The sequence below is a fragment of the Erpetoichthys calabaricus genome, chromosome 16, assembly GCF_900747795.2.
Source record: "Erpetoichthys calabaricus chromosome 16, fErpCal1.3, whole genome shotgun sequence".
Lineage (NCBI taxonomy): Eukaryota > Metazoa > Chordata > Cladistia > Polypteriformes > Polypteridae > Erpetoichthys > Erpetoichthys calabaricus.
The window spans coordinates 73,090,169-73,103,337 of record NC_041409.2 but is presented as its reverse complement, the minus strand read 5'-3'; the positions used below and the strand labels follow the sequence as shown (position 1 = coordinate 73,103,337).

The 13,169-nt window shown below is 40.3% G+C and overlaps 1 protein-coding gene across 7 annotated transcripts in view; it reads left to right on the top strand.

The window, feature by feature from the left end:
* Positions 1–13,169, top strand: part of nin (ninein (GSK3B interacting protein)) — a 92,424-nt gene that overhangs the window by 51,437 nt on the left and 27,818 nt on the right. For 4 of the 7 annotated variants that reach the window (XM_028822060.2, XM_051920130.1, XM_051920131.1 and 1 more), the window contains 15 exons: positions 279–415; positions 729–869; positions 1,005–1,179; positions 1,273–1,383; positions 4,500–4,589; positions 4,779–4,917; positions 5,138–5,259; positions 5,697–6,622; positions 7,107–8,828; positions 9,644–9,760; positions 10,387–10,456; positions 11,383–11,571; positions 12,267–12,383; positions 12,496–12,600; positions 12,914–13,027. In XM_028822060.2, coding sequence (XP_028677893.2) covers positions 279–415; positions 729–869; positions 1,005–1,179; positions 1,273–1,383; positions 4,500–4,589; positions 4,779–4,917; positions 5,138–5,259; positions 5,697–6,622; positions 7,107–8,828; positions 9,644–9,760; positions 10,387–10,456; positions 11,383–11,571; positions 12,267–12,383; positions 12,496–12,600; positions 12,914–13,027 — 4,275 coding nt within the window. The remainder of the gene's footprint in view (positions 1–278; positions 416–728; positions 870–1,004; positions 1,180–1,272; positions 1,384–4,499; positions 4,590–4,778; positions 4,918–5,137; positions 5,260–5,696; positions 6,623–7,106; positions 8,829–9,643; positions 9,761–10,386; positions 10,457–11,382; positions 11,572–12,266; positions 12,384–12,495; positions 12,601–12,913; positions 13,028–13,169) is intronic. The other 3 variants (XM_028822062.2, XM_028822064.2, XM_028822065.2) reach the window with 3 other exon arrangements.

Here is a 13,169-nt window from a genome sequence, read left to right as displayed (position 1 = left end):
AACATTTCTGAAAAGTTGTTATTAGCTATAATAGCACAGATCCATGTGCCACAAGCTTATCAGCATTTTACAAAAAAAAAATTCTGATCCTCGCAATGCTTTTGAAAATGTGCTTAGCTGAAGAGGTGATTTACTTTGGATAATCATTTATTTTTTTCCACCTGTGCTATATTACAGTAGCAAACAAAACCTCAGTGCTACCTCAGGATTAAAGCGTGGCTATGCAGGATGTGATTCAGTAACATGAGGCTTGATGCTCTATCTTTACAACTTTATAGGCGCTGGACTTCAATACTGAGGGGAAGGTGAATCTGAGCGAGTTGACAGTTGCCCTTGAGAATGAGCTTCTTATCACCAAGAATGGAATTCATCAGGCTGTGCTGGCAAGCTTTAAAACTGAGATCCGTCATCTACTGTAAGAGTCCCCAACATGTAACATGTCTTACAGAGATTGTGGAACTGTATGTCCATTGGTAGAACATTAATTTTGCCATGCAAGTTATGCATTTTCCTTAATGGTTTGTTTTAATTACCAGATTAACATGGTAAAGAACTGTTATTCCTACATTTGAGATGAATGAGAGAAAAAGAAGCTACTCACACTTTAGCATATCTATGATAAAGAGAAAACAGGGAGCTCCTTTTTCAATCAGACCGACTGATACTTGTACAAGTATGCAACAGTGAATGCTTATGAGAGCTCATTGTTCACTTTTTCACTTTCTCAGGGAGCGTCTGGACCATGAAGTCAGGGAGAAGGAGAAGGTTCGTAATGATCTTGATAAGGCAGACAAGTTCAAGACACAAATGGCTACAGAAGTAGACGAGCACCACAGCGCACTTGAACGCCTTAATGACTACAACATCAGGTACTTCACCACAAGATGGAAAGGATCAGGTGGAATGTTGATGAGTTAGCAAATGTGCTTTCAAACGTTTTTTTTTTAAAGAAGCTAAGTGAAAGGAATAGTTCCGGTACATCTCTCAGACTCATTTTCTTGCAGAAAGCTAAGTGTGGAATATAGAGAGAGGTTGGTTGCAGTGAAGGCTGAACTGACAAATGAAAGAGATGTGATCCTGCATCAGGCGAGCAAACACCGGCAAGACCTGGAAAAAAAAATTGAGGGGATGAAGGAGGAGGAGGCATATCTCAGAGACCGTCTGACTCTTGCTTTTAAGGTACCGCGAAACAGCAAATTGTACAAATGTGGTTTCATAGATGCATGTGATTCACATCCGATTCCAATGGTAAAACTAGGTAATGTTTTGTAGGAGAATAGTCGTTTGGAAACTGAACTCCTGGAGAACATGGATAAGCTAATAGAAAGTGAGAATCTGGCCAGCAAACTGCAAAAGAATTTGGATAGCATCCTGGGTGAGCGGGTAAGAAAACTTACACTCACATATACTACAATTACAAAAGTAGGTATGTAGGAGTAGACAAATTTTTGTAGATATGGTAAATGCTAAAAAAGATCCATATACATGTGTACAGTGATCCCTCGCTATATCGCGCTTTGCCTTTCGCGGCTTCACTCTATCGCGGATTTTATATGTAAGCATATTTAAATATATATCGCAGATTTTTTGCTGGTTCGCGGATTTCTGAGGACAATGGGTCTTTTAATTTCTGGTACATGCTTCCTCAGTTGGTTTGCCCAGTTGATTTCATACAAGGGACGCTATTGGCAGATGGCTGAGAAACTACCCAACTTACTTTCTCTCTCTCTCTCTTGCGCTGACGTAGGGGGTTGTGAGCAGGGGGGCTGTTCACACACCTAGACGATAGGGACGCTCGTCTAAAAATGCTGAAAGATTATCTTGACATTGCTACCTTCTGTGTGCAGCTGCTTCCTGAAGCGACATGCTGCACAGTGCTTCGCATACTTAAAAGCTCAAAGGGCACGTATTGATTTTTGACTTTGTTTTTCTCTGGCTCTCTCTCTCTCCCTGCTCCTGACGGAGGGGGTGTGAGCTGCCGCCTTCAACAGCTTTGTACCGGCGGTGCTTCGCATACTTAAAAGCCAAACAGCCCTATTGATTTTTGCCTGCTTGCTTTGTTCTCTCTCTCTCTCTCTCTCTCTCTCTCTCTCTCTCTCTCTCTCTCTCTCTCTCTCTCTCTCTCTCTCTCTCTCTCTCTCTCTCTCTCTCTCTCTCTCTCTCTCTCTCTCTCTCTCTCTCTCTCTCTCTCTCTCTCTCTCTCTCTCTCTCTCTCTCTCTCTCTCTCTCTCTCTCTCTCTCCTCTGACGCGCACTCCTTTGAAAAGGAAGATATGTTTGCATTCTTTTAATTGTGAGAGAGAACTGTCACCTCTGTCTTGTCATGGAGCACAGTTTAAACTTTTGAAAAAGAGACAAATGTTTGTTTGCAGTGTTTGAATAACGTTCCTGTCTCTCTACAACCTCCTGTGTTTCTGCGCAAATCTGTGACCCAAGCATGACAATATAAAAATAAACATATGGTTTCTACTTCGTGGATTTTCTTATTTCGCGGGTGGCTCTGGAACGCAACCCCCGCGATGAAGGAGGGATTACTGTATATGTATGTATGTAAATGATGTATATGCAGTATAAAAATTTGTGTCTGAGTGCGTGTATAATATGTATGTATGAGTGAATACATAATATTACAGTAATCTTTTACTTAATAATTCTGAGATTGACTCTCTTTTATAACAAAGTTGAAATAAAATGGGTTATGGTGCATGCACAAGTTCACATACCCTGTTTGGTGAAATGCTTTGGTTGTCATTGTTATCGTCATCCATACACAGGAATAGCAGTGTTGTTATTGCGCATACTGAGGAATGTTATTATATATGAGTGCTTAGTTATTTAATGTGTACTGTGGTTATTTTTATAAAGTAATAAAATATAATTTGCCTACTATGTCATGAAACATAAAGTAATATCTGGAGAAAAACATGCTGCAGAGCAGAATCATTGCGGCTAGCACCTGGCTACATAAGGAGCTGCTACAGAGCATGGAAGTTTACCTTTAAACACTTAGGGAACGCTTCTCTGCTAAAACCCATTAGCACTGGTGCATGGCCAATAGCGAGTCTCCTTAAGGATCCTAGTTTGAATTGGCTGACTGAGTTAAGGAAAATGAGGTGGCATAGTACAGTTTTGAAGTGGTCACTATTAATCATCCAAGAATTTGCTGATGAAGTGCAAATCTCTATTGGATCATGCCAGGAAATTTTGAATGTACATGTTGGCGTGCATTGAGCATCTGCAAAATTAAATGATGATCAAATGTTTTACCTTCTGACCGTGTTAGGATTTGAAAAGAAGGCTAGAAAGTGAGTTTAATTATATATTATTAAAAATAAAAAAAAATGAAGAAGAAAGGGAAAGTTTTTGAGGACAGTCCAGGCGTCCAGAGTTAACTGAAGACAAAACTTGGTAACATGGCAATTAAAGGTTCCCAACATTGCTTTTGTAAGTGGTTAATAAATTTGGGACAAATATCATCCTGGGAGATTATTTTGAGCTGACAATCCACATTACATATATACTTTTACTTTTTCCTTTGAAATATGAGGAGCTCCGTTCTGTGGTCTTCTCTCTCTAGAATGTGACGCCCATGCTTGGAGTGCCTCGGCTTTATAATGGAAGGATTGGAATCGACGTAGTCAGTTGTTCTCAGTGGGTGGTTTCTTAGGGCTGTGGGTGAAAACAGGTGACCCTGTCCGTGTCAGCACCCCCTCAGGTGCTGGAGTTGTAGTGCTTAGCTCTGATGAGCCCAGGAGGCAAACCACAGACGTGCATGTGGGACAGTGTATATAATCTCATGCACTTGCAATCAGCATTTTAGGTAGTGGGTACTCATATTTAATGACTTAAACCCATTCTGATTTTTTTCAGAATTCAGTGTTCAAATTATCATCTAAAATGGAGAAAAATACGTTTGTCTAATCTGTCAGGACCAGAATACAGTAATTTTACACCTGAGAACTTGTAAAACTTTCTGGGTGTAATTCTGGATTTTTAAATCACATGTACAGCATATGTAAATGGAATTCAGCTTAAGTGCATGCAGGGTTGGACATGTGCAACTGCACATGAACCTAAGTACTTAATGGGATTCAGCATTTTCTTATGCTGCAAGAGAATATGTGCATAACAGGATGTACTATATAAGCAACTCAGCAATTGTAAAATCAAATACCTGCACTGTAAATGCTTAAAGATCAGATTCTTGTTTATGGTTGCAGGTCTGACTGTGTAGATAAAAGGGCATACATGTGCATATAGAGGGGCATCTATAATACAATGTGTAAAAGACATTTTGAGTTAGGAACTCATTGGTTATGATATCAGACATCTGCATATATGAGGCATTCAAAGTGTAATGGTCATGACATCTCTAAAATGGTCACAGCATAGTAAAAGTTGACTGAACAGGGCAGTTTACAGAGATGGTATTTTAGGTCTTTAAATCTACTACTCAATCTTTCTGCCTTGCATTATTTGTGCTTTGGTGCTTTTTACCAGTTTGGAGACCTGGATCCAAGCAGTGCTGAATTTTTCCTTCAAGAAGAGCGGCTTAGAAAGATGAGGGCCACCTATGAAGAGCAGTGTCGAGTAAGTCCGTTGCCTTCTACCTGGCTGTTTTATATTGTCTGTCATACTCCTCCAATTTACTTATTTTCTTTCCAACATATATATTTCTTCTGGCCATTCTTGATGCATTGCTGAACTTCCCTGTCAGACTTCCACATTTTTCTACATATTTATTGCCTTATCTGTTGTATTTGTATGCATCTTCTTTAGGAACTGCAAGACCGAATTGATGAGCTGCAGCTGGAGCTGGAGGAATACCGCACCCAGAGCAAGGTCTTCCGCACTCCAGTGAAACATTCCTTGTTAGAGGAATTTGATACTAAGAATGATGGCATTAATCTAGATCCAGGTACTACTCTAGGAGGCTCTAAGCAGAGAGTTTCAGACTCTCTACAGATTAACTGATGTTTATTTTGATGATTGCTGGCACACAGTCATTGTGCACATGATGAGGCACGCCACCTGCTTCGTACTTCTTTTTACCTTTTTTTAATCCCAAATTGCATTTCTTGTCTACAACTGCAAATCTTAAGCACTTCTAAGTACATGTTGCTGTTGCTTCCTTCCAGGTGTTGGTTCTGAGGAGGCTCACCCTTTAAATATCAGTCTTGAGGCCGAGATGATGATGGAGCAAATGAAGGAGCACCATCGCCAAGATGTGGCTAGCATTCAAACGGAACTGGAGGGCAAGGTAGCTGCTTAATGTATTTGTGTACAACTTCAGCAAACAATAATACTGTATATGTCTACTTCCTACTTGAGAGTATATAAAATATAGGTTTAGGATTTGGATTTTGACAATTTTTTTAAATCTGGATAAGCTATTGGAACAACTTTACTATTAGCCAACTAAATGGGTTTAATGGACTGAGTGGTCTCTTGTTTGTCAGACATTTTATCTGAGGGTATATAAACTAATAACTTCTATACCATATCACACATTACACAAGAGTTTACTAAATTCGGATTCACCAGAAAATATTGTAATGTATTGATTTAGCTCATGTATACTAATTAATTCTTTACTAGATTGTATGCATGGCAGCAAGTAAAAATGAAATATACTACTTTTTAGTTTGCTACTGTTTTTAAGCCTTAATGTACTTGTCACCTTTTTTGGCTCAACAGTTTGAAAATAAGTTGGAGGAAATTGAGGCTGCACACAAGTTAGAGGTGCAGAACTTGGAACGGCACTGCCAGGAGCAGAAGAAGGAGAATGTCCAGGCTCAGTCCCTAGTTAAGGACTTGTTTGCCCAGGTTGAAACTCTAAATGTTCAACTAGAAACAGCAAAGCAGCTGCAAGAACAGGAAAGAGAGGATCTAGTGAGCCAGGTCAAGGGTGAAATATCAGAGCTGGAGAAACAATGGGCAGAGAAGGTTGGTGTAGCTCAGGCCCAAATCTCTGAATTGCAGCAACAGCATGTAGAAGAAATGAACCAGTCCAAGACTCAGATTTTGGAATTGGAGAGCAAGCACAGAGAGGAGGTGGCCTTTGTACGGGCCGACATCTCTAAGCTAGAGAAAGAGCATGCAGAGGAGCTGAGACTTTCACAAGCCCACATCTCTGAGATGGAAGAAAAATGGGAAAGGGAGAAGCATGCACATGCTACAGATAGGGCAGAACTAGTCAAACAGCATGCAGTAGAGGTAAGCCAGCTAGAAGCTCGGATCACTGAACTAGAGATGTGTCATGCAGAAGAGGTGAAGCAGTCAGAAGCTAGAATTGCTGAGCTATCCTTGGATTTGCAGAAAATGGAACAGACCTATCGAGATGAGATGACCATGCTGGAAAAAAAGCACATGGAAGAACAAGCACGTTTGGAGAAGCTGAGTGATGAATCTCAGAGAGAACATGTGGCAGCTGAACGTGACAAGCTGCTTGCAGAACTGGAGTTAAAAGAGGAGCAACTCATGAAACAGTTCAGTGGGGAAAAAGCCTTGCTTGAGCAGCAGCATATTATGGTGCTTGAAGAGTTGAATTCAAAACACTGTGAAGAGAAAGACAAGCTAACTGGAATACTAGAGAAGCTTGAGAAAAAGCTGCACGATGAGAGGTGAGAATGCCAGTTTTGATTGTCATAGTTTACCTTGAGCATTATGATCTAGAGAAAAGGTAGCAGTGAACAAGCTTTAACAATGGTCTACTTCAGTATTACAAATCCAGCATGTTCCATATTAAGGGTAGAATTTTATAGAAGATTTGCGAGTTTGATGATGGAATATGGTTTCTTTTAGAATTGAGACCAACCTAGATAACCACATAACTGGCCTTTTGCATATTTGGGTCACAAGTGATTTCTGCTTCTTTTCATGCTTGGTATGTGGCAATAGAGCTTTGATACTAGGCTCCTCACATATTTACAGTGAGGAACAGATCTGTTGAATTAATGAGTCTGGGTGTGGTAGATAAGAGGATGGAAACTGTTTGGAAACCCATGCTAACTACTATAGGGTTGAGAACTTTAACAGGTGAATCTATAGCATAGCATGTCATTGCATTGCACATGTTGATAATTTTCTAATCATTACCATATGTAGGAATAACCTGGAAAGACACTTTAACCAAATGATCCAAGAGGTGGAGGCAAAGTACTTATCTGAACAGCATGCATTTTCTGAGAGCTTCAAGACAGAAGTCAGTAAACTAAAAGCATTCCACGAACAGGAGCTGCAAGAACTAACTCGGCTACATGCTGAGGAGAAAGCACAATGGGAATTTGAAAAAGAGGAAACACTTCAGGAATGTGAAGAGCTTCAGGAGGCTCTGCAAAAAAAGATGGAACAGGAGAGGAAGGTGCTGTATGAGAGCCTTGTTCAGGAGAAAGATGCCCTAGAAAAGTGCTATGAGGACAGGCTTAGTCATGTGGTTAATCAAAACCAACAGCTTCTGAGTGAGCTGGATGCTCTGAATGCCTGTGGACAACTTAAACATGAAGAGGCACTGCAACTTCTTGTGATTAATGAACCACAAGGATTACTAAATGTTGAAGAAGAGCTATTGACCAAAGCAAAAGAGCAAGTCCTAACAATAAATGAACAACAACAGGAGGCCACAGAAGAAGTTGAACAGGAACAAGCCAGTCCTTTGGCTTGGCTCCATACTTTTGATCAAAAAACAAACACTGTGTGCAGTGCTGAACATGAATCCTGGGAAAAACAGTGCCAGACAACTGCAGAGATCTGCACCTTTGAGAGCAGGATTGGAGAACCGCAAACCAAAGCTCCACCTTTGAAAAAGCTGCATGAAGAGCGCAAAGATCACAAACCCAAGAACTTTCACGCGACACCAGAACCGTCACATTATGATAAGACTGAGCAGGAAAGTGGTGTTAAGTTACATGAAGTACAATGGAACATTTTAATTGAAGATACTGGCGTCGCAACAAATATTTGTGATGGGCATAGTGCCTCTTCTGGGACAAAACTACTTGGTAGAGATGAAACTCCTAGTGTTGCTCATGTTGATGCTCTTCAAGAAAGAATCCAAGCACCAGAACGAGAGATGGGAACCATTCCTAAACTACAGAAAGAACTAAAATGTGCTTTTCATGAGTGCAACAAGTGCCATGCGAAAGTTTCTGAATTAACTGTAAAAGCTGAAGAACATGAGCATCAGAGTAGCTTCTTTGCTGCTTTGCAATTGCAAGTGAATTCTACCAATGAGGAGAACCTGCAGCTTAAGTTGCAGCTTTCCCACCTTCAGAGAAGGATTAGCAAATTACAAGCAAGCTTTGAGGACAGAATAACAACAGCCAACCTAGAAAACCAGGAATGTCACCAGGAAATCTCTGGATGGATTAAAAGATGTGAAGAGCTAAACTGCAAAGTCCTGCAGTTATCTACTGTTCAGCAGAGCTATGAGGAGGGATCCCTAGAGAACCACAGGCTGAAACAGGAGCATGAAGTACTTAAGCTATCCAGCCAAGAACTACAGGAAAGCATGGCAAAACTTGAAGATCAGCAGGCTAATGAAACTGTAGTCAGACTGACCAATGAAAATACCCAGCTATATGCTCAAGTGATCGAGCTGAAAAAGCAAGGAGAGGCCCTCAAAATTTTGCACCCACAGGTGGAAGTGGCCGATGTGAAAACCCAGAAGGATGAGAGTTTTCAGGATCTTAATGCGCAGCTGTGTTCCAAGATCCAGGCAGTGTCTGAGCTGGAAGAAAGCTGTGCTGCTTTGGAGTGTGAGAATACACGGCTGAGATCCTTGGTGAGTGACCTCCAAGAGAAACTCCAGGAACAGACTAAAATCTGCAGGTAATTTGCCTCAAGAAAAATGGAACCATAAGGACTCCCTGTTTGTTTTGGCTCCACTAACCCTGCCTTACTGACTGATGGTAGCACCTCCACCATTCCTAACCTTCCCAGAATCTCCATCTTTGCTGTTGTAGAGATCTAGCACATAACCACTGTATGTTCTAAGGAATCACTAACATGTTGGTTTTCCTGCTTTCAGAGTTTTAACACTACCTTTGGTTTGGAGCTCTAGCTTCTGGCATTCATGCTAATGCAGTGTTTCTCAGTCGTCTTGGGATTTTGGCCTTATCTGAAGCAACATGGTAACACAACAACCCACAATTTATTTTGTCTCGCCTGAACTTTCATCCCTGCAATGCTTCCATTGCAGAGATATACAGTGCCATATTTTCTCCCATTCTCGTTGGCCTGCGGTGAAGTGTACAACATTTCCCTAGCGGTTGAGAACCACTGCTTTAGTGTGGCATCTAGCATTTTACTAGTCTATGGTATTAACCTTGGTTTCTGCTGCCTTTTCTCCCTAATTGTATAGTCAACCTAGAACTTGCAACATCCATACTGTTATGGTGAGTTGGGTAAATGACTTTATCTGAATAAAGTAAACATGTAAATTATCGGTCACACCACTATTTTACAGTATCTATTTAATTTGAAAGCCTAACATTTTTCATTCCAGTGGCAAAGAAAAGCAAAACCCAGGAAGGTTCTGCATTTTTAAGCTCTTGACCTGGAAGAAAGGATTCAGATATTTGGGCTTTTCCTCTTTTCCAGCTTGCACTTTCTTTTAATCCACACCCCCTTTTTTGATTTTGTAGGCTTGAGGCCAGCAGGTTAGCAGAACAAAACATTAGTCTAAAGGAAGAGCTTAAGGAGAACCACGACTTGGCACTGCATTCACTAAAGGGACTTGGTGGAACCCAAGAGGAAATTCTGTAAGGAGTCCAATATGTGCCTTTAAGGTTTACATAAAAATGTTTATGCTTTCTTAAATGTGGTTCTCTTCTCTGTGCTTTGAGCACTAGCCTGATGTTCATAACCTTATTTAGAGGCTTGAGGTTTGTCATTCCTAATAATGATATACAAACCTTGGAAATATTTGGATAATTTATTTCACGTGACATCTAAAGCGATCTGTATCTGGAGATTCGTCCTGTAGAATTAGTTTACTGTATAGCTTGGCACTCCTACATAAGATGATCAGTCATGATCTTCCTTTTTACTGGTGGGTGCAGCAGAGCAGTCTTAGGATGTGTCAGCGGGGTTGACAAATAAATTAGCTGGGAAATAAAATTCTTAGGCTTGTGTAATAATCACATGTAATTAAGGATCTCATTTCAACATTGTTTTCAAACACCAACCTCTCTTAAGCTCTTATGACGTAGTACGGGATAAGAGGAAACGTGTGAGTTAGTTGTCCATCCAATACCACTCTTAGCAGTTTCACTTTGCGATCTCCTGTTCGAGTGTCTGGCCAGGCCAGATGAAAATGAAACGATATTTTTCTTATTGCACACGGCTGAAGAATTGATTAATTTTACCTTGTGCTTTGTCTCTTCAGTTGCACAGCAGAAAAGTTAAAGGCAGAGAAGACTTCAGCAAAAAAAATGGTGGACACCTTAAGGGCACAGGTAGGTTAGCCTAACTGGGTGGGCTGGTGTCAGTGTGTTTTGAGCACACTCGTTGATTATTCTGTTCCCATGGTTGTATAAATTTAATCCTCATAGTTAACTTTCAGTAAATTTGCTTATCCTGATGACCTCCTACACTCCATTCTTTACTAGCAGCATTAGGTCCCACACTTGGTCATTATAGATACTGACGGACCTCTGCAATTTGATCCCTCTAGAGACCATCTCCATGTCCTGAAGCACTTCTTTGGCTGCAGTCTTTCATTCTAACCCTTTTCTTAATTAGTGACCTTTTTTTCTGCTTATTAACTTATTTTCCTTTCATTTTAATTGACTTGTTTTTTTTTTTAACAGTCAGTCCTCTGAATTGCTTCATTTTTTTTCTTAAATAGCATCCAAACAGAAATGAAATATGAAGTGAGCCAACAGATGATCATCTAAGTTGGGGCCTCAAACTCCAGCCAATTTCACTCCAATCAGTTTCTTAATTAGAAGCAAATTCTTAAGTATTTTAATTCCATGGCTTGTTGGTGCTCTCATTCTATGACAGCAGACATTTCCAAAACCGTTGATTTTCTTTTTTCTAAGAGCAACATCAAAATGTTTTGTGGACCTGAGCAGATCAACATGACTGAGACCTTGACCTTTCATTATTTTCTGATATTGTATGATAGACACGGGTTATCTGGTCATGTGATGACTTGTTTTGTACTTCATTATTTGTTTGTCTACTATTGGGGAAATAGCAGCAAAAATTGCTCGCTAATTAAGAAAAGGCTTATAATGAAAACCTGCAGCCATAGGAATAGCGCTTATAGACTTGAACTGCAGAGCTCTGTTTTAGATTTTATATGCTTCGTTTTGTGTATTTCCGGTGTAAGGCCACTAGCCCATACTTTAGCTCTATTTTTATGATTCTTCTACAGCTTGCAGAAGTCCGAACTCGCAGCGAACAACTTGAAAGGGAGAATGCCGAGTTGTCTTTTAAGATTGGTCAGCTTTTGAGACATAAGGAGAAACGAGAAAGTGGACGACGTAGTCACAGCCATCAGCTTGAGGAGATGAACAAGGGAAAAGATGCTCTTATTGCTGAGCTTGGAAGTGAGAAAAAACAGGTTAGTGTTTTGAGAGCATTTGGTTTTGAGAGCATAAGGTAGATGTGGAAAGTACTTGGCAGATAAAGAACAAACCTTGAGCTATCCTTATAAATGAACTCCATTATGGACATCCTAGTTCAAAGAAATAACATTTCTTATGTACAGTAAACTGTTACCAAAGAACAAAATATAAAGTTAAATGTTACATATATCTAATTTTCTAATTTAAATGTGCTGGAACAAGTGTCAGGATGTAAGTGTCAGGATGTCCTAGTTAAACAGGCAGGTAGTTTCAGTACATTTTTCTATTACATAGGCCAAGCATTGTAGTTAAATATAAAAGATTGAATAGGTGGTAAGGCTGACTGTGGGTTAAAACTGTAGCATGCATGCAGTGCTCATTGGGTTACCTGAATGGCTGACCTACCAGTTTAGATATGTCAGGCAGCCCCACATGGAGTGGATCAAAGGAAGAGAGCTACTCAGGGTTCAGACAAAGGACAAACAATTTTAGGAGGCAGGCTTTATAAAGTACCAAGCCAAACGTATTAGGCAGAGCATGGGCAGAACTGTAAATGTAAAAGTGGCAGAGAAATATAATGTGTAATTTAATTCAGAAAGGGCTAACTCTTCAAAATGATGGAGTACTTGTTTTATATGATGTTCATATATAATTGGTATTGTTTTTAATGACTATCTTTATAATCCTTCAGATAATCTCACGCTTGTCTGCCCTGGAGGTAGAGCTGACAAAGGTTCACGAGAGGAGTGTGTCATTGGAACAAGAAAAGACCCGGCTTAGCCAAGAGCTGTTTGCTGCTAAGGAACAGGTGAGCTAGGGAGTGTTGACAGGAGGTTTGTCACTGGAGCGACATTCTTTCTGTGTTTTTTGTATACGGTATATATAAAAATCCTAACTATACTCTTTCACTTTCTTGACAGCTTGCCAAAGCCATCCAAATGCAGAGTGAACTAAGCAACAAGAGTGAAAAACTGAGCAAGGAGAAAGAAGTTCTGAGTGAAGAGTTGAATCGCTGTGTAGATAAGGTCCGTATTTTCTACAGGTCACTTTACTGCTTTCATGGGAACACAGGTTGGGGGAGTCAACTTGGGGTGCACAAGCCTCTGCCTTTAATTATGGATTCAACTCAGCCCAAATCTGGAGGTGGATATGTCAAAGAATAAATTGCCAATGCATAGACATGGTTTGGGAAATGCCCGATTAAAAAAATCAAATACTTTCCTTTGCTTACTGATCAAGAATTTGAGAGAATTTAGTTTTTTCCTGCCTATAAAGCCTTCCTTATCCAAGGAAGAAAAGCAAAACATCCACTTGTACATTGTGTATTTTTGTCTACAGGTTGCAAAAGCTGCTTCCTTGGAAAGCCAGCTTGCTCATCTCAAGACGGATAGGCAAGCTGCTGAGCAGCTTGTGGGAATTCTGAAGAGTCAGCTGTCCACTTCTCAGGAGAAGGTATGTCAGCCTTTTCACTGTGTGAACCTACAGGTTGTTCTTGTTATTAGGTGTGTTGTTGGGGATGCAGGTTGTGGCCTTCACTGTGTTATTATGCTGCATAGCTCCATGAGATATTGGTAATTTTTCTTCTGGGAAAATG